The sequence below is a fragment of the Dermacentor silvarum genome, chromosome 10 (genome assembly GCF_013339745.2).
Source record: "Dermacentor silvarum isolate Dsil-2018 chromosome 10, BIME_Dsil_1.4, whole genome shotgun sequence".
Classification (NCBI taxonomy): Eukaryota; Metazoa; Arthropoda; class Arachnida; order Ixodida; family Ixodidae; genus Dermacentor; species Dermacentor silvarum.
Genome location: NC_051163.1, coordinates 110,454,762 through 110,478,796, shown reverse-complemented (window position 1 = coordinate 110,478,796; position 24,035 = coordinate 110,454,762). Strand labels below are relative to the sequence as shown.

Here is a 24,035-nt window from a genome sequence, read left to right as displayed (position 1 = left end):
CGGACACCACGTGCAAGGGAGTCATACGAGGAGTCAACGTCGATGTCAACGACGCCCAACTCCAAACGATGATCGTTAATCACCGAAACCCTGGGGCCCTGGAGGATCGAAGAATCAAGATCACTACAACGGTTGTCGTGCTGTTTGGCGGTATGAAAGTGCCAAACTATACGTGTTGTGTGGCGCCAGTATGTTTCGCTGCACGTTATACAGACGGCAAACGGATGTTTGTTACGGGTGTGGAGGCCTCGGCCATCGAGCGGATGTTTGCCCTGAACCCAAACAAGACGGTGTGCCGAAGCTGCGGAACATCATCTCCAGTGGAGGGACATCAGTGCATCCCAAAATGTTCATTGTGCGGTGGACAACATCCTACAGCAGACAAAAAATTAAGGAGCGTTTCCAAGTGCCCTACATTGTCAAACAAAGGAGGCGGCGGCGCCGAAGGCGCGCCAAGAAGACACAGGCGGCTCGCGAGAGCCGATCACATAATTCCAGCGTGTCAAGCGCGCCAAGACCGGGGTGCTCCGTCACGCCAGCTGCTCGTCGACGCAGTCTCTCCAGGGGGCGCTCCCGTTCTAGGGGGTGCTCCAACTCCCAGATGCGGATCCAGGAGGAACCTACCTGGGCGGATCGAGTCAAGCCACAGACAGTGACACTGAAAAAGGTAACGCAGGTAGCATTGCTAGAGCAAAGGGAGGACCCGAAGGTCGCTTTTCTCTTAGAAGAAAATGCTCGTCTAAAGGCGGAAATGCAGCAAATGAGGGCCGACTTTCATGCTTTTCGAAAGGCGAACGCCCAACAAAATGTTAGTGTTCAGAAACCTTCCACCCAGGAGCAAGGGTCGCAGGTTAACAAGACCAAACGCAAGGCCCCTCTTCCGCAGGACGAGTCGGATTCCATGGACACCGAATCTAGTCATGAAATTATTGAGAATATACAGAAGTCAATGAAGCAGATTATGGAGAGTATTAGCATGCTCAACCTCAGAATGGGGGTGGTCGAAACAAAGCTAGCGATCGTGGGTACACCAAACGCCACGAACCAGGGTTCAGTACGAACCAAGACGGGTATGGATGATAGTAGCGCCCCTAGGGAGCTCCTAATGTAATACGGGCACCATGGCGGGGAATACTAATAAATTCGTCGTTTGGCAGTGGAATTGCGCCAGTTTCCAAAGACGTAAGGCTCCACTACAACAGTATATTAAAGCACAGGTGGTCAAACCGCATGTATTATTATTACAGGAAGCTTTGTGTGAGTCTCCGTCCTTGGCGGGCTATCGAGCTATTGCGGGGCGGGATGAAAACAAACGAGGGATAACCACGCTCGTTAGTAAGAAATGCTCTTTCCAGGAGCATAGAATGCAATTAGGCAGATCCAGGGCTGAGGCACTCATCGTAGAAATCATACCCAATAGCTGGCTTAAGCAGAGCGTCTATATATTCAATGTATGCAGCCCCCCATCACAGCAGAGGCAGAGTTTTCACTCCATCTTAGCTAAAGCATCTTCTTTAGCTAGAGGTTCCCCGTTAATCGTTGCTAGAAATTTTAATGCCCCGCACACTGTATGGGGTTACACAAGGCAAACAGCGAAAGGAATTGATCTCGTTCGAGCGGCGGACAATTGCGCCCTGGAATTAATCACGGACCCACGATTCCCCACACGGATGGGGACGTCCGTAGCACGGGATACGACACCGGACTTGACATTCGTTATAAGAACATAACCGAGGTGGCGTGGCAAAACCTTCAGGAAAGCTTGTGTAGTGAGTGACCACTTCGTCATAACTATCTCTGTCAAGGTCAAAGCCGCGCCTCCAAGGAAGTTTCGAGACACCGATTGGGATGTTTTCCGTAAAATCAGAAGAAGACACTGAAGAATACAGCAACCTAGGCGACTTATTCGAAAGACTAAAGAAAGATTCCGAGCAGGCTACTAAGGTGATCAGCACAGAGGTTGAGGTCCCAAGAATAGATTCGCATTTGGCGCACCTTCTGGAGGCCAAAAGCTCCATTCAGGCACGTTGGAAAACAGAGACTGAACCGCAGACTCCGGAATAAAATAGCGGAACTCAATAGAGAGACTGAAGAGTACTGCGCAGAACTAGCTAAGCAACAATGGAGCGAGATTTGCTCCGCGGTGGATGGGCGAATGCGCACGGGAGGAAAGTGCAACCTCCTTAAACATTTGCCTGACGACTCGCAGGCAAAAATTATCCAGACTTGCAATCGATAGGATAGCGCGGAAGCACAAAGAGAAGGGAGGTTCAGAGACGGCCTTCATCATGGAGCTGGCTAATCGATACCTCCCGATGGGTCCGGCTGGTCATCGGCACTATCCCAGCTACCGGGGGGAAGAGTTGGGGGAGCTGGACGTCCCCTTTACAGAGGCTGAGATCAGAGAGGTATTACATGTCCTTAATGGCCGCTCGGCCTCCGGGCCGGATGGTATTTCCAACCGCTTCCTTCGCAACCTGGATGATAAGTCCATCACGAAGTTGACGGAAGAAATCAACAGGATATGGGAATCGGGCACGGTTCCTGAGTCCTGGGAGACTGCTTCGGCGGTCCTCATTCCTAAGCAAGGGAAACCTCTAGCTCCGGAAAACCTGCGCCCGATCTCGCTCACCTCTTTTGCGGGTAAGGTTGCAGAACACGCTATTCACAATAGGATTTCAAAGTATATCGAGTGCCGGGAAATATTTCCTTACAATATGGTAGGCTTCAGACCCGCACTCTCCACACAAGATTTGATGCTTCTCATCAAACGCCAAATTATCGACCGCAGGACTAGAGATATTAGACGAATACTCGCCCTGGATCTGGCTAAAGCATTTGACAATATCTCACATAGATTCATACTTGAGGCGGTCTCGGAGCTAAATTTGGGACGGAGATTCCACACATATGTTAGATTCTTTCTTAAGGATAGCGTTGCTACCATCAAAATTGGGCAAATTAAATCTGATGAGCTTGAATTGGGGGCAAGAGGGACCCCGCAAGGGGCAGTAATCTCCCCTCTCTTACTTAATATTGCCATGAGGGGACTCTCGGAGCGCCTATCCTCCGTGCAAAAAAAATGGTCATGCCTTATACGCAGACTACATCACGATTTGGTGTCCAGGTGGATCAGACGCGGACCTTGAACAGGCGCTACAAGAAGCACTAAATGTAACGGAAGAATTCTTAACTGAAACAGGGCTCAGCCTCTCACCTACCAAGTTTGAGTTATTGCTGTACAAGCCGGCGAGACAGGGTGTTAGGGGTTTGGTTCCGATGGAACAGATACCTATTGCCTTACACACAAAGGATCGTCAGGCTATTCCTCGAGTCAACTCAATCAGGATATTGGGCCTGTTACTGGACGCCAGAGGCTCTAATGCAAAGACAATTGCCCACATCACCTCCAAAATGGAGAGTATGCTCCGGCTCATCTCTAGAGTCTCGAATCGAAAAGGGAGACTCGGAGAGGACAATCTTAGGATATATCACGCGTTCCTGATGAGTCACATTATTTATGTGGCATCTGCCCTAAATTGGACTAATACAGAAAGGAATCAAATAGACACGCTCATGCGCAAGAGCATTAAAAGTGTACTGGGATTACCAGTAACCACTAGTACAGAGAAGCTTATGCGGCTGGGCATGCATAATACCGTCTCGGATGTGATAGAGGCCCAAAGAACAGCACAAATTGTCAGGCTATCTACATCCAAAAGCCGGCAGACGTTCACTAGACTCAGTCAACTTAGCTCCAAGCTTAATTAACGACCATGAAGAATCACTCTCGGAAACAATCCGGGCGTCATTCACTGTTAGTCCTTTTCCTAGGAATGTTCACCCACAGTATAACATTGGGCGACGCAAGGCTCGCGCCCGGGCTATATTAAAGACACTCGCACATAGCCCGAGCTTGGCAGCATTCGTAGATGCGGCCCAATATGGACAGACCAGCAACTTTGTTTCGGCAGTAGTTGATACGAACGGGACACTCATCAACGCGGCTTCTTTCCGTCATATCTCCATCGACGTTGCAGAACAGATAGCCATAGCTTTGACAATGAGTGACCCTGTTCGTCCCAATATATACACAGACTCTCGTGCGGCCATACGTGCCTTTGCATCGGGTTCCATCTCCCGAAAGGCGGCGGCCATCCTCAGAAATAGGGTGGTTACTGGTTTTCACTCCATTACGTGGTTTCCAGCCCACATGGGTCCGAATATTCTTATAAATCGCCCAAACCCCAATGAGCTTGCTCATAACCGTGCGCGAGATCTTACCCGCCGCGGCGGTATGGAAGCTTTTGGGGGGGCCTGACGAAATTAGGCACAGCGACCCATTACTTACATTCCACGAAATAGTTTCTCACTACCAGTTAGAGCGGAGGAGTTTTCCACTACCTCATCCTAAGCTCAACAGGTCTCAATCATCGACATTTAGAATGCTCCAAACGGGGTCCCTTCCTTCGAGGGCTTTCTAAGTCGCATCGCCCCAAATATAGAACCACACTGTCCAGATTGTGGTGTGCATTTTTGTACATTGACTCACATGCTCTGGCAACGCCCTGCGTTACGTAACGCACCGTTTAACAAAGAAACGGACTGGGACAATGCGCTTAAAAGCAGCGTACTCTCAGTCCAACTCCAGGCTGTCCAGAGGGCCTGCGAAATGGCGGAGGACCACGGTCTTCCTGCCCCTACGTGGACGCGGCCAGCGACTACTACGGACTTCCCACAGGGGGTCCCCACGTAGTTCCTCAGGACCAAATAAAGTTCATGTCTGTCTGTCGTAAAGTAATTAACTAAGAACTTCATTAGTCACATTTTGTTAATTAGTTGAATATGTGTTTCGATTTCTCGTGCTTCTAATGTCCGCCTCTTCGAATAACCTAGCTCAATGATAAGAATTATGCTACCTGCCACAGGCGATTTTTAAAAATTCCGTAAAGCTTCATTTTGAATATCCAGCAGAGTAGGTCACAGCTACCAAATCCAAACGCCATCAGCACCACCTCAAACAAAAGTTCTCACCTCTGCTGAATATATCGGACCAGCTGTGGCGTATTCCACAGTGGGTCCGAAATATGTGTTATAGAATAGAAACTTTGAAACCGGTGGTGGTAACTGCGTTCAGAATTGGTAGCTGAGACTCATTAGTACTAGTGACTACCTTGTTTACTCAGTTACGTTGCTAACTCTATCGTTACCAACCGCAGTTATACTAAGGTAGCAAATGTTGTGGCACTATAGGTAGTCACTACTCCGACCCCCCCCCCCCCTTTTTTTTTTAATAGTGTAGTGCACGAATGCGTCAGTGAAAGCGGGTAGAGAGAGTTCCCCTATGTGGTCGGTGATTCTGACCACTTGTGACTTTCTTTAGCATATGGAACCCGTCGAGGAGATGGTTAAACGCGTGGCTATGGGACTTCTCGTCTGGCCGCCTCACTCTTACCTCCTGGCGCTCAGTGGCCGGAGGCGATGGACAAGACGATCAGCTTCTCACCTCTAAATCTAGCAGCTGGGCGGGGTCGAAGCTCGACAGCTGCTTCCAGAGGTCACCTTTGAAGCCCTCACCAACCACCTTGGCGCACAGGAACCACACGAGGAACACGCGAACGACGACCAGCGCGTACACCAGCTGCAACGCGTAACGCGTCGCATATCGGCTCGTGTTTTTCGGTGACAGGCTTCACGACCTTCGCTATACGCTTTTAATATAGTCCGATTTTCAAATTCAATGAAAATATTTAGAATTTCTTTAACTTAGCTAAGTGGAACGGCGTTCTACTCACCATTACAAAGTCCTATATGGGAGGGTGTTTTGTACATTTGGACTTCTTGCTTTCTAAACACACATAATAAATATGTTGAAATGTGTTGGGATACAGTGAAATAGCCACTGTTGTTCGGAACCATGTTCCGCATACCTGTACCTATAATCTGGAACATAGCTCACATACCTGTACCTATTATCTGGTTGCTTCACATTCCTGGGGCGTGATCAGAGATCTTTGTTCGAAATGCGTTCTGTTCAGTTGCTGCAATGTCACAAAGTGGCAGTATGCAAAATTTGTGCAAACGGGAGGGAGAGAGCAGCCAATCGGCAAGCGGTTAACCACTGCGCAGCCGCAGCCGCCGTTAGAATCCAATCCACTCCACCAGACATGTCATGCGAAGCCGGTCTCGTAGCGAGCGGATAACCGCTCGAACTTCACACATGCTTCTCATCTCTCGCCGCGTTCTGCTCCTAGCAGACGACGTGCTTGGAATAAAAATGATTGACAGGAGCGCGTCGTCATTTTGACGTCGCCAAAAACGACCAACTGCCCGAATGTTTGTCGTCCGGCAAGTTCACCGCTTGCCGATTGGCTGCTCTCTCCATCCCGTTATCACAAATTTTGCATACTGCCACTTTGTGACGTTGCAGCAACTGAACGGAACACGAAACGAACAAAGATCTCCGATCGCGCCCCTGTACCTATTATCTAGAACATTGCTTCACGTATCTGTACCTATTATATAGAACATTGCTTCACATACCTGTACCTATTATCTGGAACATTGCTTCACGTACCTGCACCTACTATCTGGACCATTACTTCACATATTTGTACCTATTATCTGGAACATTGCTTCACATACCTGCACCTTCTATCTGGAACATTTTTCTACAATCCTGCACCTGGAGCCATGTCTAGTATAGGGGACGATGTCCACACATACCTGGCATGGTTTCAAGTACATGTATGTACACTGTTCAGGATGACATTCGCTATTTATTGGAATGCATCTCCACATATTTACGCTTCTGCGTACTTAACACGCGTTACAAATGTATGGAACGTTCTTCCATGTATTTGATGGGGAATGTCATACTATTCAGTAAAGGGCAAAATTTAGCAAACATTTTTCACTTGCAGCTGCAACCCAAATGGAACAAAATTTAAAAAAGTACGGAATATCGCTTGCCTGCAGTCTTTCTTTTACCGAAGTCATGCGTTGAAATGGGTGGATTTCTATCCACGACCTCTACAATTAGGAAATTATTTTTTTCCGGAGACGCATTGACGCAGGCGGTAACCCGAAATTGCGCGAATCGGTCAACGAACCATGTCAACTTTATTGTGTTACATTATTATTTATTTCTTAAGGAAAATCTTTCGGGTGTTTTGTCGAATCCATTCTGTGATCAAGCCCCGCGTTCCTCCCTTGCGCGCGCGAGATTGAGCCGCGATTGTTGGCTGAGCCTCGCAAGTTTTCACTGGCGCATACAGAATACGGCGCGCGGCGACGATTTTATCGCCCTTGGACTTTATAGGGAACCTCACGGCGACGACGACGTTGACGACGACGGCAGAAATGCGCGTGCAGTGTCCATATAAATGCTATTGCAATAAAGAAAACAGCCCACGATACTTTTCTCACTCCGCATCACCAAAGTGCGGTCCCAGGTTCAACATCGAACCCGCGACCTCCTGCCCAACAGAAAATTCCACAGGCACTCGGCCACCGCGGATTTTCATTATCACGAAACTGGCGGTAGCCGCATGTGGGGACGGTGGAGAGATGTGCTGTGTACTGACTACTTTAATTTCCGCAATTTCTACCTCTTCCCCAAATATTTTGTTCGAAGCAAAAGTTGTGAATTTTAATTACCCAGATAGATGAGCTCGTATTATGCCACATATTTTCTAAATATTCGCAGGCAAAGATAATGTCTCGATGAAACAAAAAAGCTCCCTTTCTCTTCTGTATTTCAGATGCGAAGCAGCTTATGGCGGGGGCTTTGTCCGTCCCTCCCGCGGCGTCCCAAACCCCCACAGCGCATGCGCGTCCCCTCCCCCTCTCCTGTCCTACGCTCACCCCTTTCTATCCTCTAGGAATCCGGAGCGGCGCGCACCACAGGTGGTGCGACAGCTGCATACTCCGCTGGGGGCGCCACGGTAGTTCCGCGGTATGAAAATGACGCCTCATTCTCTCTCTTTTGCAGCGCCGCGATGAGCGCTCGGGCCGCTGCCGCGAAACCATCTCCCGCTCAAGCTAACCATCTCGCCGCTGCTTCGCATCCACACATGGTTCCCTTTAGCGGGAGATGGAGTAATTTTATTTGTTTACTATTTACTTAACTTTCTTATCGAAGTATGTGGTAAGAACTACTGAACAAAAACTACTAAAGTACGAAGTCGGAACTTCTGGAGGAACTACTAGAAAAGACGCGATTGAGCTCTCGCTGTTAGTCGAAGCTCTATTGCAGCTTTAGGTGTGCTAAGAACGAAACCCACCTACCCTTTCTCGTTCAGAATTTTTTCACGCGACAGCATGCTTGCCGAACCTTCCCCAGTTTTTGAGGTTGGGTGATCTGGCCTCGGAGCTCCGTGCAGTCCATCCGTGGTCGACACGCCGCTGTCATGTCATTGTCACCGTCGTCGTTTTGCCGTCGTCCCGCATGCTTGATTATACGCAATAAGACAGCTGAATCGGTTTAAATCCCGAAGCTATCGCTTGACCAACAGTCATCCCGCGATGGTTTCTGCTATAATTCTTTCTCCGTTAGGCGAAGTTAAAAAGCGGCCCTGCCAAGTGTTGCGCCCTGGCCGGATTTTAGATATGTCGGATTATGTCATTTAAAAAACTTCAGCTGAGAATAACTTGTGTTTCATGCGTACTTTTTTCCGTAAGAATGAATACTATCGGGACCACATTTCCGTTCTTTTATATGCAAGATCTCTGTGTCGCTGTAGTGACACTGCCCTTTGTATGATGTTCAAAGAAAAAGACAGATGCGCGCATGCGCAGATGGCGGGCTCACGCACCGCACTGCAGAGTCCGACGCGCGAGCAGGAAGCGGCGCAGGCGATTGCCCAGGTGGCCGCGCACGCCAGCGCCACGTCGGGGTTCAGGTGCAGCCCGTCGAGGTGGCCGTCCAAACGGAGCACGAAGTCCCTGCACGCGAAACATGTTCCGTCTGTGACAAAAGAGGTCGCATAACTACAGCAAAGGCAAAAGTTGGAACACAGATACACCCTTACAAGGTGTGTGAAGTTCTTGCCAAGGCAAGAACTTCACACACATGAAGAAGTATGCAACTTAGATGGCACACGATAATGATCCACGCACCTCGACGTGTAATCTTCATTCGTGTGGCCAGATTAAGTGAGCTGATTCCGCCCACTTTCGAAACGATTTGTAATCCGACTAGCTCTCTACACAGACACGAAGCAAAAGCAAAAGTCAAACGTGAGGAGCAGTGCAGGGCCGGCTCGAATACCCTTTTCTTAAGCCCCAACCCGACGTACGCGTTGGAAAGCGGCCGCACGCGCCGCATCGCGCCTGGGTGCGTACGGCGTCAGGCGCGGAGACTGCGTCGCGTGCGGACACGTTCCGACGTGGACACCTACCACAGCTAAAAAATTTTATGCCCGCGCCGGAAGCTGCCACCGCGTCGCCCGCGCGACCCTCCTCACGTGACCACAGAACGCCTATGACGTGACCACGGCGAACCAACGTGACTTCCGGAACGACTCTTCGCGCGGCCGGCACCACCCTCCTCAACCGCTTATCTACTTTTACTGTGCTAGCTTGGCACCACCTAAATCCTCTCCACTTCTGCGTGCTACTCGCCTCTTGTCGGCCAATTAAATAAAAAAAACTACCAATGTAGGCAACGCTATTGGCTTTGAAAGCAAACAAAAGTGACTTCCTATAAACCAGGAGAGCGTTTGATTGGGCCGTTCGAACAACGCTGTGATTCGCTGCACGATGCTTCCGTCGGCGTTTAGGTAAATTTGACGTCAGAGGATTGGACTAAAAACAGATTGGAATAGTTTTATGTTATAAAGCCACAGTGTTACATAGGCACCCAATTGTCGCATTTGTCGACTGAAACGTCCGGCAGTAGCATGAGGACGGAACTAACATTGAAGTCGAGATTCTGCCACCGGCATTTTCATTGTGAACTGCTTGCCAAAAGCAGGCTGTTTGACACCGGTTCCAAGAGGCAGGAACTGAAGTGGAACGAGTTGTCAGTGTACAGGAAGGGCAGTCGTCAGTATTTATTCCCTTTTAACGCCACTCGTGGAACTCAGTTCAGCGATTAATGTTGCTTCAGGAACAGTTATAACATATTCGTTTTGAAAATCTGACACAGCTGCTCGGCCCACATTTTTAGGGTAGGATAGGTATCAAACCGCGTGGTTACAGCCAACAGGAAGTCGAAGCCTTATTTGCTGTGCGAGTCACGCTGAAATTATGATAATTCGGTGAGGTGTTCAAAATCAAGCGCACCTCATAGGTGGCTTGTGGTGTCTTCTTTACGCGGAGGTACTGCGTGGACTGACAAAGTGGACTGTTCTGTTCGAAACATCCTGTTGCACAAGGTATTTTAATTTCCTTGTTTAAGGCCAGAACAGGCTCAGCTCTACCGCCTAGATTATAACGCAGGCACTCCAACTGGCGCTGTAAAAGACAGCTTCGAGGTTTCAATTCGGAGTGGTAGTTAACGAATGAGTGTCGCGAGCAGTACGTCATCATCATCATCATCATCATCATCATCATCATCATCATCATCATCATCATCAGCCTATATTTTATGTCCACTGCAGGACGAAGGCCTCTCCCTGCGACCTCCAATTACCCCTGTCTTGCGCTAGCGTATTCCAACTTGCGCCTGCAAATTTCCTAACTTCATCATCCCATCTGGTTTTCTGCCGACCTCGACTGCGCTTCCCTTCTCTTGGTATCCATTCTGCAACCCTAATGGTCCACCGGTTATCCATCCTACGCATTACATGGCCTGCCCAGCTCCATTTCTTCCGCTTAATGTCAACTAGAATATCGGCTATCCCCGTTTGTTCTCTGATCCACACCGCTCTCTTCCTGTCTCTTAACGTTACTCCTAAGATTTTTCGTTCCATCGCTCTTTGTGCGGTCCTTAACTTGTTCTCGAGCTTCTTTGTTAACCTCCAAGTTTCTGCCCCATATGTTAGCACCGGTAGAATGCAATGATTCTACACTTTTCTTTTCAACGACAGTGGTAAGCTCCCAGTCAGGATTTGGTAATGCCTGCCGTATGCACTCCAACCCAATTTTATTCTTCTGTAAATTTCTTTCTCGTGATCAGGGTCCCCTGTGAGTAATTGACCTAGATAAACGTACTCCTTTGCAGACTCTAAAGGATGACTGGCGATCCTGAATTCTTGTTCCCTTGCCAGGCTATTGAACATTATCTTTGTCTTCTGCATATTCATCTTCAACCCAATTCTTACACTTTCTCGATTAAGGTCCTCAATCATTTGTTGTAATTCGTCTCCATTGTTGCTGACTAGGACAATGTCATCTGCAAATCGAAGGTTGCTGAGATATTCACCGTTGATCCTCACTCCTAAGCCTTCCCAATCTAAGAGCTTGAATACTTCTTCTAAGCATGCAGTAAATAGCATTGGAGAGATTGTGTCTCCTTGCCTGACCCCTTTCTTGATAGGTAACTTTCTACTTTTCTTGTGGAGAACCGATGTAGCTGTGGAATCCTTGTAGATGTTTGCTAAGATATTCACGTATGCCTCCTGTACTCCTTGATTACGCAATGCCTCTATGACTACTGGTATCTCTACTGAATCAAATGCCTTTTCATAATCTATGAAAGCCATGTAGAGAGGTTGATTGTACTCCGCAGATTTCTCGATTACCTGATTTATGACATGGATATGATCCATCGTAGAATATCCCTTCCTGAAGCCAGCCTGTTCTCTTGGTTGGCTGAAGTCAAGTGTTGCCCTGATTCTATTGGAAATTATCTTGGTGAATATTTTATACAATACTGAAAGCAAGCTAATGGGTCTATAATTCTTCAGTTCTTTAACGTCTCCCTTCTTATGGATTAGTATAATGTTGGCGTTCTTCCAGCTCTCTGGTATACATGAAGTTGTGAGGCATTGCGTATAAAGGGCCGCAAGCTTTTCAAGCATGATATCTCCTCCATCTTTGATTATATCTACTGTTATTCCATCTTCTCCAGCAGCTTTTCCCCTGGTCATGTCTTTCAAGGCCCTTCGAACTTCAGCGCTAGTTATAGAAGGAGCCTCTGTATCCGGTTCATCACTATTTTGAATGAAAGATACGTACTGCTCACTTCAAAATAGTGAGCAGTACGTACCTCGCCATAACGACGGCCGTTTGGTGCCATTGTGAAACGTAGTGTGCCGTATTATCGAATGAAGGCTGCTGCATTATATGAACCACCCCATCGGCTTTAATGCCTTGACTCTAGATCTTAAAAAGAAGCTTTAGCTCGGGAGCTCTTATCTAAATGTATGGGAACGAAGAAATCGTATATTTTTATAACCAATGCACTGATTTTTAAGAGGTTCGTTCGATTTAAGCTGATGTATCATACACCGCTTTCAAAAATACCTCAAATTTGTGAGTAGACGTTTGCAGAACCCGTGAAAAAAACACCAGTATCACGTAAGCTGTAAACTCAATGCAAAACTTGACCGCCTGAGGTACTCTAACAGACGCAATTAACGGAACGGCGATATCTGTTTTTGCTGCTGAATTATGGATTAGTAAGCTTCGTTCTTGTATTTTCTTACCTTATCAATTTCCGGCAGTGTTTGTAAAATATTAAAAGTCCTAAATCAAAAATCTCCTTCCTAGAGTTGCTAGAGTTAAGTGTTTTCTCTCAAATGCAACAAATTTATTCAAATAGATCCAGCGGTTGTCTCATGAAAGCATTGCTGCGTTTTACATGTATTTCAACGGGGAACTTGGACTTTTCCCCGAGCTAGAGCTTCCTCTTAACCACAATATTTTAATTGGAGGCTATATTTGTCTAGATATTTGTGAAGTTTATACTACACATGACCCGCAGTCGTACTAAGAGCCCTGGAAAACGCTTTTTCTGAGCGGTTGTTGCGGAGAACGGAGACAGCTGTAGCAAGTTATAATTTAGAAAGTGCGTGCCTAACTCTTCTTTTTATACATCATTACAGTGTTTACATATAGACTCACCAGACCAATAGAAGCTCGATGGAATGTTTGAGGCAGTATATGCAGGTTTACAATGTTCACACCAAGTATCAAAGTTGCGGTTCCGTGTAGAATGCACTGTCTGTCGTAACTAAGTAATAAATGGAATCTTCACGCTTTAAGCAAATTATAGTACGTATGTTTATACGCCGAATTTGCGGGCATTCTTCTTCCAAAAATGTATCGACATACACGGCGCTCCTCTGCAGTGGAAGAGCAGTAGATCGCCTTTAACTCTACATAGCTTTCAATATATAAGCCACAATTGTTCACGAGTAGCGCGGTCTTCAGGAAAATCAGACTGCACTTCAGGCTTGACAGCATAAAGCAGCCGTAACAACCTTTAGGAAACGTAGTTAGCGCTTACTTCGTTCCTAACATGCACGAAGCGATATAGCGCGCCCGGCAACCTAGCGAGCCGGCGTGCGAGCGGCGTTCCAGCCCACGACGTCACTCGCGAGAGGTCACCACTCGAATTTCTCGCCGCTAATAAATGCGCCCATCTCCCTTGTACGCGTCTCTTCTTCATCCGAGTTTTTTTTTTTTTTTTTTTGCATCTTTGTCAGCTGTTTCAGGTAGTCATCTTCGCCCACGGGGACTAAAGTGTACAAGTATGCACTGTTCTCGAAATAAAATTCGAGAAGCACTTGATATAGCGAAATGTCTTTGCTCTGATTATCGCTTAGCTCGTTATTCCTCGAGGTGTTTCTGCCTATAAACGTGGGCGACACAGCGCTCACCGGTGGTAGTGCTCGACCGCGCTGACGGTGGAGGGTGTGCAGTTGCGGGCGAACTGGTGCCGAGGCACCAGCACCACGCGGTCGCCGAGTACCACGGGAATGCCCGGCAGCCGGTCGCGTTCCGCGGCCGCCTCGAATCGCAGTGCCAGGGCACGGTGCACTTGCCGGCACGGTCGGGGCTGCAAACGAGCACGTGCGCCATGAGTACGTGCGAGTGTCCACAAATCTACGACTACGCTCGCCTGTGGTAATGCGTCTCAAAACTGTATTAAAGCGATAGCTTCAAGGGCCCCGTTACGCAGAAATCCGGCGTTGACCGCGAGCGAAAATGTTCCTACCAATCACAGCACGGCGCGCGCCTCTCGGTTCCTTGCAGTACCACCAGATGACGCTCGCCTCCGCGCATCCGTATCAGCGGTGGTGCTGGCCGTGCGGGGGAAAGAAAAAAATAACCAGAAAGCTCGCCCTCGCGCATAGTGTTCGCCGCCAGCGCTTCCCGGTAGAGATTACGGTTGCGTAAGCTGCTGCTGCCGGGAAGCGTGAGAAGACGTCGGGGATCTTTGAATGCTATCACGTTCTACTCTTAAAGGCTAACCTTAGGCGTCTCCCAAGTTTTTTCTCGCATCCACATGGATGTTCGGGTAGTTTCGCAGAGAAAGCGATCGCAACGGGACTACATTAAGCACGCGCCCCTTGTGAGCCTTTTATGATGCGGTTATGATGTTATCGAAGACTGTTATGATGCGGTTCACAGCAGTCACCTGTTTACTTCAGAAAATAATGTTGTTAGTGTCACCTGTCCTGTCCTTTACTGATATGTGTCGTCCTATTTAGTGTCATTTCTACGAAGCTGAACATGAACTCACTGGGCCAACAACATGTCGCACTCTGTTTACTAGCTTCGGGAATCATAATTTTCCAGCATACGCTAACATCCCTGAAAACTGGACGCAAGTCCAGAATTTTGTAATTCGCCGTCTTGTTCCGATATGTGGGTGAACTTAGTCCTCTGATACTAGCGTCGAAAAAAATGAAGCCTATATTTGGCCGTTTCACGTTGATTTCCACGCTACGCAGATCATATCACCGCTACGCAGGTATCTGTATATCTAAATGTATCTCCGACAGATGCTTAGTCAACACTTGAACGCGTTTTTCACATTGAGGAGGCAAAATATATATATATATATATTTTTTACAATTTTTGGTGCAAGAACTTATAAGCACCCTTTTTCCCTCGTTTCTTTTTTTTTTTTTTTTTTTTAGTACGTGCATGAAAGTGTTGGTATTAAAGTTAACCAATGTGGAATGAAGATAAAATACGCTTGATTATAAAACGCCGCCAATGGACGCACCTACGAAATTCTGGAATGTTGCTAATATCTCCACATCGGAAACATTTTTCGAAGTTCGGCGCTTGTCCCGTGTATTTTGCGCTTTTTTTTCGTCTAGATTTTGTACCGGTAAATCATGTTTCACATTAATGCAACAAATTCGCCCCGCCTGCCCCCACGTACTCCTCCGGGTTCGAGGACGTAGCAAGTGGTGGAGTTCATCCCTCGGCAGGTGGACCAGGGCAGCGGGTCCTGGCTGCTTCCGAGCAGATAGAGCACCGCGTGCGACATGGTCAGCGCGCCGCTCACCGCGCTCGCCACGTAGAAGTAGGCCATCGTGTAGCTCAGACCTGCACGGAACGCACACAGCCACCTGCAGATTGCACGCACTTCTAAAAGTATGGCCCGCTTTACACGCCGCGCTAGCTGTTCCCTACCCTGAGAGACTGTAAAGTCGTTCGATGGAAAACCTTTAGAGGTAATTTACAGCCCAACGACAACGCATATGACGATGGCAAGCGACGACGATGACAGAGCGATGGCAGCGATGATAACGGCACGATAACAATAAATGTACTGCACGGCGACGATGTCACGCCGACAGTCAATAAACGAAATAACGAATATGGTGGCAGAAAGATGACAAGATAGCACTGTATAACGGTACAGCATAACGATGGCTTGGCGATAATAGTAAAACAAAAGTGAGGAGCCATTCTACTCTGTGAAGGAGGATGACCAGCGAAGCTGTAGCACATTACACAGGGTTAGACAAGGGTACATGCAGTTATTTACATCATTTGATAGTGGTAGTGACGATAGCTTTTGGGATTACTGTGATATACACGTATTGTTCCCCTTATAACCTTAGACAGACTGTTGGCCAAAGTTAAATCTATACACGATTGTTGTTGAGTAGTTGAGTGACTTGGATTAGTGTAGCACTTCAATTCAAACTCTTATAGCACAAACTGAGTAAAACCATTTCTTGTGTCGTTTTGAAATGTCCACATTGAAGTCTCTAACGATGATCACGAGGGTAGTGTCATCACGGCTGACTCAAGCAAAGTGCGTGGTCATGAACTTGTCTATATCACACTTGGGTATGCCTGGAGGTATATACGCATTGGATATCACAATTCAGCCTTTAGTTTGCATAGCACAGACATCCCCATAGTCGGTGGCATTGTCCTCTTGTGAGTCAAGGGTGTATGGGTGTACATGCATTTTGTCCTTTGCGTATATGGCAACGCCTCCTGCTCGTGAGTCCATGTGCTGTTCGCAAACGATTCCAGTATACCGATCGACTTGAAACAATGCATCTTGATTTATTTATTTCATCTATTATTATCTATGATTATTATTTATAATTAGGGGCGGGGTGCTTGAAGCCTGCTTCACCTCCACTGCGGGTCGGCCCAGTACCTCCGGCATCGGCCACCGCTCACCTTCTTTTATTGTTGACGCACAGATACGAAAAATACGTGGAACCCAAGCCATATACAGATGCACTGTAAAAGTGATGCTGAGGTTTTACTTGCCAAAACCACGTTCTGACGTTCATGGAACTGGGGGACTCCGAATTATTTCTGACCACCTGAGGTTCTTTAACCTGCAACTAACTCCGAGTACACGAGTGTTCTTGCATTCCGGCGCCATCGAACTGCCGCCGCCAGGGCCAGAATCGCACCCGCAACCTCGAGCCCCGTAGCGCTATACCATAGCCACTGGGCTGCCACGGCGGGTACGACGATAATAACGATTCTGCTCAACGACGATAACGGCACGTCGATAATAACGGTATGTCTCAACGACGATCACGGTACCGGGATAATAACGGTACCGCTCAACGACGATAACGACACGACAACAGCCTCAAGCCTCATCATCATCACCATCATCAGCCGATATTTATGTCCACTACAGGACATAGGCCTCTCATGATCATGGTCATGATCAGGATATTTCCTTCTCATGATCATGGTCCCCTGTGAGTAATTGACCTGGATAAACGTACTCCTTTACAGACTCTAGAGGCTGACTGGCAATCCTGAATTCTTGTGCTCTTGCCAGGCTATTGAAGGTTATCTTTGTCTTTTCCATACTAATCATCAACCCCACTCTTACACTTTCTCGGTTAATGTTTTGAATCCTTCACTGTAATTCGTCCCCACTGTTGCGAATAGGACATCTGCAAACCGAAGGTTGCTGAGATATTCGCCGTTGATCCTCACTCCTAAGCCTTTCCAGTCTAACAGCTTGAATACTTCTTCTAAGCATGCAGTGAATAGCATTGGAGAGATTGTGTCTCCTTGTCTGACCCCTTTCCTGATAGGTAACTTTCTACTTATCTTGTGGAGGATCTGTGTAGCTGTGGAATCTTTGTAGATATTTCCTAAGATATTCACGTAGGCCTCCTGTACTCCTTGATTACACAATGTCTATATGACTGCTGGTATCTCTACTGAATCAAATGCCTTTTCATATTCTATGAAAGCCATTAAAACTTCATTTGGGCCTAGTTGGTACATAATTCTGAACTTAAACTTACAGCGCAAACAACTAAGACGTACCACAAAAGGAAGATACGACACACACTGACGCTGACTAACAACTTCTTTATTCGTCGTTGATGCATATATAAACCTTAGGCCACACAACCGCGCCGGCGCACAGAATACATCACAGATATCTGCCAAAATTATCATATACGCAGACGTATAAAGTCCCATTCAGATGGGTGTAGAGACAAAGATGTATCATTTATGCAATTATCGCCTTGTCTTTTTATGTGGTAGGCCTCTAATGCAAGCCGTGCATGCTCATTCTTGCTTTTGCCAAGAATTGACGTCCCACCAAGTCGCGTCCCACAATTTATGCAAGAGTTTATATGCGCAACAAGGTGCGCTCTTCTACCTACCTTTCTGTTTATTTTTTGCGCATCTTCTTTCAGTCGCTCATTGAAGCAACGCCCTGTCTGTACAACGCATGTCCTATCACATGAGAGTGGAGTGGCATAAACCACGCCGACAGGGCACGACACGTAGGAAGCACCATGCCGAATTTGGCATCCACCTCTGCTCTCTCCGCAAGTATAGGCTGCTCCAAAACTCCCTTGGCCTCTTCCACCCATGTCTATTGCACTGCGCAGATTTCTCGATTACCCGATATGACATGGACGTGATCCATTGCAGAATATTTCTTCCTGAAGCCAGCCTGTTCTCTTGGTTTTGCCCTCATTCCATTAGAAATTACCTTGGTGAATATTTTACACAGTACTGAAAGCAAGCTAATAAGCCTATAATTTTTTTCAGTTCTCTAACGACTCCCTTCTTATAGATTAGAATAATGTTGGCATTCTTCTAGTTCCCTGGTACACTTGAAGTCGTGAGGCATTGCGTGTAAAGGGCCGCAAGCTTTTCAAGCATGATGTCTCCTCCGCCTTTTATTAAATCGACTGTTATTCCATCTTTTCCAGCAGCTTTTCTCCTTGTCATGTCTTGCAAGGCCTTTCTAACTTCATCGCTAGTTATAGAAGGAGCCTCTGTATCCTGTTAATCGCTACGAATGAGAGTAGCTTGGCGTCTCTGGGTCTGTACAGGTCAGTATAGAATTCTTCCGCTGCTTTTACTATGTCATCGAAATTTCTGATAATATTACCCTGCTTATCTTTTAGTGCACACATCTTGCCATGTCCTATGCCAAGTTTTCTTCTCTTTGATTTCATGCTGCATCCATACTTTACTGCTTCCTCAATTGCTCCCCCATTATAATTTCGAATATCCCTTACTTTCTTCTTGATGATCAGATTTAACAGTTCTGCGAATTCTATCTGATCTCTTGAGCTTGACACTTTCATGCTTTGTTGTTTCTTTATTGGGTCCTTTGTTACTTGGGAGAGCTTTCCTACTGCATGGTTGCCTTGGTGCCTTACGTCCCACTTCAATTGCTCCTTCTGATGAAGGAGAAAGATGAAGATAAGATAAAGGTAATGAAGCCATCGCTGCTTCATTACCTCTATGTTATCTTCATCTTTCTTATCTGAAGCTGCACATTTGTTTGCGAGCACCAGCCTGAATTAGTCTGCTTTAACCCTTACTGCGTCCAGGTTGCCTTGTTACATCTTGACTAATTTTACTCTTTCTCTCTTCAAATGGAGACAAATCCTAGACCTCACTAACCTATGGTCAGTGCATTTTACCCTACCTAACACTTCTACATTCTGCACTATGCTGGTATCGACAGAGAGTACGAAATCTATTTCATTACTTATTTCTCCATTAGGGATTTTCCAGGTGTTGCTACGCTTCCTGAAGAAGGTATTCATTATTCGGAGCATATTCCTTTCCGCGAATTCTACCAACATCTCTCCTCTAGTGTTTCTAAAATCGATGCCTCCTCTAGTGTTCCTAAAATCCATGCCGTAGTTGCCAATTGCTTGCTCGCCAGCCTGCTTTTTCCCCACTTTTGCATTGAAGTCGCCCATGACTACAGTATACCGAGTTTGCACCTTTCTCATCGCTAATTCAATATCTTAATAAAACTGTTGTATTTTTTCATCATCGTGACTGGAGGTGAAGCCTCATACCTCACCCACCGCCAACCCAGAACTGAACCCTGGATGGAGCGTTTGTTTTCTGCAGTTCCTCAACCAAGAGAAGCTTGAGATGATAAAGCGCGATGACACTACCTGCCACAGGTGCCATGAAATTTTGATTAAGTGCCTTTAACAGCTATAAATTCAGAAAAAAAGTCGCAGTTCTGCCCGAAAGGCGAAGCATCGACTACGACAGCTAATTAGTAGACAGCTTTAGGAAGTAAGAATAGTAGTTTTATCGGCCGTATAAACATGAAAATATTCGCTTACTAACTAAATTAACAAGCATAGTGTCATCGCGCATAGGCAAGCATGAACACATCACACTCGATGACCGCGGACACTCGCTGTCAAAACGCTGGCGTGAGGAAGCGCGACAGCAGCAGCGAGCGAAGTGACCTTTGTGCTGACAAGCGCTTCAACGCAAACTGAGCGGCAAGAACACAGCACGCACAAAGGTATGAGCCGTCTGCAGATCGATTTCAAGATAGGGCGCGCGCGATCATGCGCGGCCGTGCAAAGTACGCAGTTGCTGCCGAAGTACAATGCCCCCCTCCCTCCTACGCTGTCCCCCCGCTTTCCTCCCTCGCGCGCGCGAGATTGAGCCGCGATCGTCGGTTCCGCTTGCGCGTGGAGGCGATATACGCAGTTTCTAGCGGAGAACAACGCCGCCTCCCCTCTCTCCTTCCCATCCCCCCACGGTCTTTCGCACGACGGAAGACGGCGCGTTTCGTCTCAGCTTTCCCCCCTTGCGCGCGCCAGATTGGGCCGCGATCGTCGGCTCCCCTCAGGCGCTTTCACCCGCACATACAGCATACGGCACGTGGCGACAGTGTTATCTCCGTTGAGCTTTATACGGAACATCACTCCAACTACAAAAATGCGCCTGGAGTGTCCATATAATTGCTATCGCAACAAAGAGAAAATATTGTCACAGCGCCACTGGTTCTCGTTTTCTGAACTGCGCATCCGTATTGTAAGTCTTGTATGATCGTCACTTACCAGTGAATGCGGGCGAGCACTCCAGCACTCCTCGGTTTCCCGCGTGCGCGAACTGACCGAGGATGGCCTCCATGTGCAGCATGGGAACCACCAGCACGCTCATCACGGTCGCGTACATCACCAGGAACGAGCCTGCACGGTGGTAAGATCACGTGAAAAGCGCTAAATTAAAATACCACCAAGGTATCCGAAACGTTTAGAACAAATTTCCATATGGTTCTAAACAGGCTCCTGTATGTTCAAAAGCCTCGCTTTAAAGGCTAACTGCAACGAAGTGTTGGATCACCTAAGAAGCTTAGTTTCAGATAGTGTAGAATAGAGCAGCCTCCGTCAATTTTTTTTTACTCTAAAGTATGGGTGAATACGTCACAACACGCTTAACAGACGCGTCTTTGTTACCAAATTGAAGAGAAGAAGAAAAAAAATTCACGCAGGAACAGCTCCGAGAGTTGTCTAAGTATGCATAAGCAATGCGCCACTTGCTCATCTCCACGCAGCCCGGGGTCATTACCAGTGTTACGACACTTGATCCGACCAGTACAAACGACAGCGCTGCGGCGACACCAACTGGCGCGGACGGCGGCGCAAGGTGCATTGATAACGCAAGCAAAGTACTGCAGTTGGCGGCGCCGGGTGCGCTGATGACGTTCCGATCATCATAAGCCGATATCGCTCTTTAGGTCCTTGTCCATCCGTGTCGAACCATTATGTCCCGTGATCAAAGGACTCCAATGGCGGCACGGATCGATCAAATGTACTGTGACACGGCCGCGCGCACCCTATATCTTGAAAGCGATCTGCGAAGCGGACAGAGAGTGCCGACTGCTGATAACTCATCAGGCGGTGTTTCCGCCACTTGGTTTGAGTTGAAGCGCTAGGCAGCCCTAAAGTCCCTTGCTGCTACGGGCTCTATCTTGAAAGCGATCGTCTTACGGGAGGCACGGACAGTTTTCTCGTTGGGTAAGCATAGAAATGCTTACGCATTTTAAAAAAAAAAAGCGCTGCCGTTACCGCTCGCTGGAAATTATACAAAACCTAGACCACGGAACCGTACCGCTACGTACCAGCTATTTTTTTTTCTTCTGTACACAGCGCGAGATAGGAATGCTCTGCCGCTCCCATCACCACTAAAACTGACTGCTTTCTTCAAATCCCATCTCGCCGACTCACAACACTCATAATTAGCCGTCAACGGCACTCGCCATTCCGGCGATGCCCCGCAATTAGACCTTTGAGGTAAGAATAAATACAAATAAATACGGTTAAGAACCAGCGCGGCACCTCGTCATTATCTTCTAGATTGGGCGGTGGTCGCAGCTCGCTAAAAATCTCGCAGGCGATTTGTTTGGGATGAGATTCGTATACGCACTTCACCAGGTACCCTCATCGTCTACTTAGGTGCTGTTTAAAGGCCATTAATCAGAAAACTATACAATGACCAGCCCTTCAGTTTTGATAGGATTGCATCCGTAGTATAGAATCTACTCATAATTTATTTAGCTAAACTGGTATTTCCTTGCATTTGGCCTCTAAACAAGAGAGATACGGTACGATTCGCCGTACCAATAGCCGCATTGAGCAAGTCTGCTGGAGGTTTCGTCAAATTCAACAGGTTTTATCAGTCTAATTGAGCAGCCATGTCGTGCAGGCGCGGCACACGTTGTATGGGACGGCACGTCTATACTATGTTTCTCCTGCGGACAATGGTACACGCATGTACGTCCAAATCATTAGATCTCTTCAGAGGACACGTCGAAACGATGGCTGCTTGAACGCTTGTAACCTCCTGAAGAAATGAGTGATAGTGCAATGGCGCGCGACGGATGGCGAACGCTGCCATTGAAATTTGCGCTGCCAGTCCACACATTAGCAAGCCAAACTAACATCGCCACTCAAATAATCATCCATATAGCGTAGTCACATTTCTTGCTTATTAAAAGCCCACTCGTAGCTTACGTGAACTCCTTTCTAACGCGACCGTGTCGCAGAAAATCCGGTGTCGGCGCCGGCATCGGAGGAGTTGTCCATGGGCGATAATTTCCGTATATATTTAGGTATGTGTATATGTCACGCCTTGCTATATGACGTGCGGCATATGTGGGTTACATTGCCACACCATTCTATCACTAAAGTTGCTCAGACCTTGTCTTGCATTCTTGACAAAGTTATTCCTCGGAATTTTGAGAATGACAGCCCATGAACAAACGTTACGACACAAAACACCGACAGCGCATGCCTTACATGTTACATCTTCTCAGACTGAAATATTAAAGGTGCGAAACAATAACAGAAACCTAAAAATTATGGGGGGTTTTTTTTCTTCCTTTTTTTTTGCGCGCGGCTGTGCACAATCTCCGGGTTCGGCCCACGCAAGACGCCGCTTTTCTACCAGAAAACTCGCTTTCGTGCAAAGCGTTCGCCGCCAGCGTTTCCCGGTAGAGATATACGGTTTCATAAGCTGCAGTTGCCGGGAAGTGAGAGAAGCAGTCAGGGATATTTGAATGCTAGCCCGTTCCACTCTTAAAGGCGAAGCTTAAGCGTCCTCCAAGTTTGTTTCTTGCCACATTTAAGCACAACGCTTTTACAAAGCCCGAGTAGCCCGTATGAGGTGTGCCCTCTTCATCAAACCGCGGTGCTTTGCTCACCTCTGCCACGCCTGTAGATGGCGTAGGGAAACCAGTTGAGGTTCGTCAGCCCCGCAGTGCAGAGGTAGGCCGAGGCGTAGAAGTGGAGCCGGCTGCGCCAGTATAACGCCGGTCTGGCCGGTCGCTTGCTGTCCGTGGACATCGGGGCTTGCTCCCGTCGACTGCCAGCTAGAGAAATGGCCACGCAAACGGAACCGCCTGGGTTGGTTGGCAAACTGCGAGATGTCGTCTCGGTTCTTCCCTTTCTTCTTCTGGTGGTGTTGTTGACCTGAGTGGTTGTGGTGCCTACCCAGAGTGGCTGCTGCTGGTGATGATGATGAACCTCTGTCATGACTCGTACCCACTGAGGGGGATAGGTCAAGGAATCGGGCGGCAGCGGGCACAGTGGCTGCTTCTGATCACGTCTCGTGAGCTTCTTCTTCCTCGGCCTATAGTGCGACTTCAGCCGTTTTGAGCGTCTCTATATATCTATCTATCTATCTATCTATCTATCGATCGATCGATCGATCTGTCTATCTATCTAGCAGCTTACGCTGACCTAGTGGCCTAAGTTGTCTACCAGCTTGGGCCACTAAGCATGTGCTCGTAGTCGTAATGCCGTCATGTACTTCCATAGTCCTCACTCCAGCTTCGTCATCCGACTCTCTTCATGCCGTTGCCACTGTCGGTGAGAAAAAAATGGCGGTGC

At 47.6% G+C, this 24,035-nt stretch overlaps 1 protein-coding gene across 1 annotated transcript in view; it reads right to left on the bottom strand.

Moving 5' to 3' along the window:
- Window positions 1–23,489, bottom strand: part of LOC119431767 (sodium- and chloride-dependent transporter XTRP3) — a 46,553-nt gene extending 23,064 nt beyond the window's left edge. The window contains exons 1-6 of the mRNA XM_037699233.2: window positions 23,348–23,489; window positions 20,703–20,834; window positions 15,287–15,453; window positions 13,770–13,948; window positions 8,817–8,946; window positions 5,507–5,641 (exon numbers count right to left, since the gene is read on the bottom strand). Coding sequence (XP_037555161.2) covers window positions 5,507–5,641; window positions 8,817–8,946; window positions 13,770–13,948; window positions 15,287–15,453; window positions 20,703–20,834; window positions 23,348–23,489 — 885 coding nt within the window. The remainder of the gene's footprint in view (window positions 1–5,506; window positions 5,642–8,816; window positions 8,947–13,769; window positions 13,949–15,286; window positions 15,454–20,702; window positions 20,835–23,347) is intronic.
- Between the last annotated feature and the right edge of the window lie 546 nt (window positions 23,490–24,035).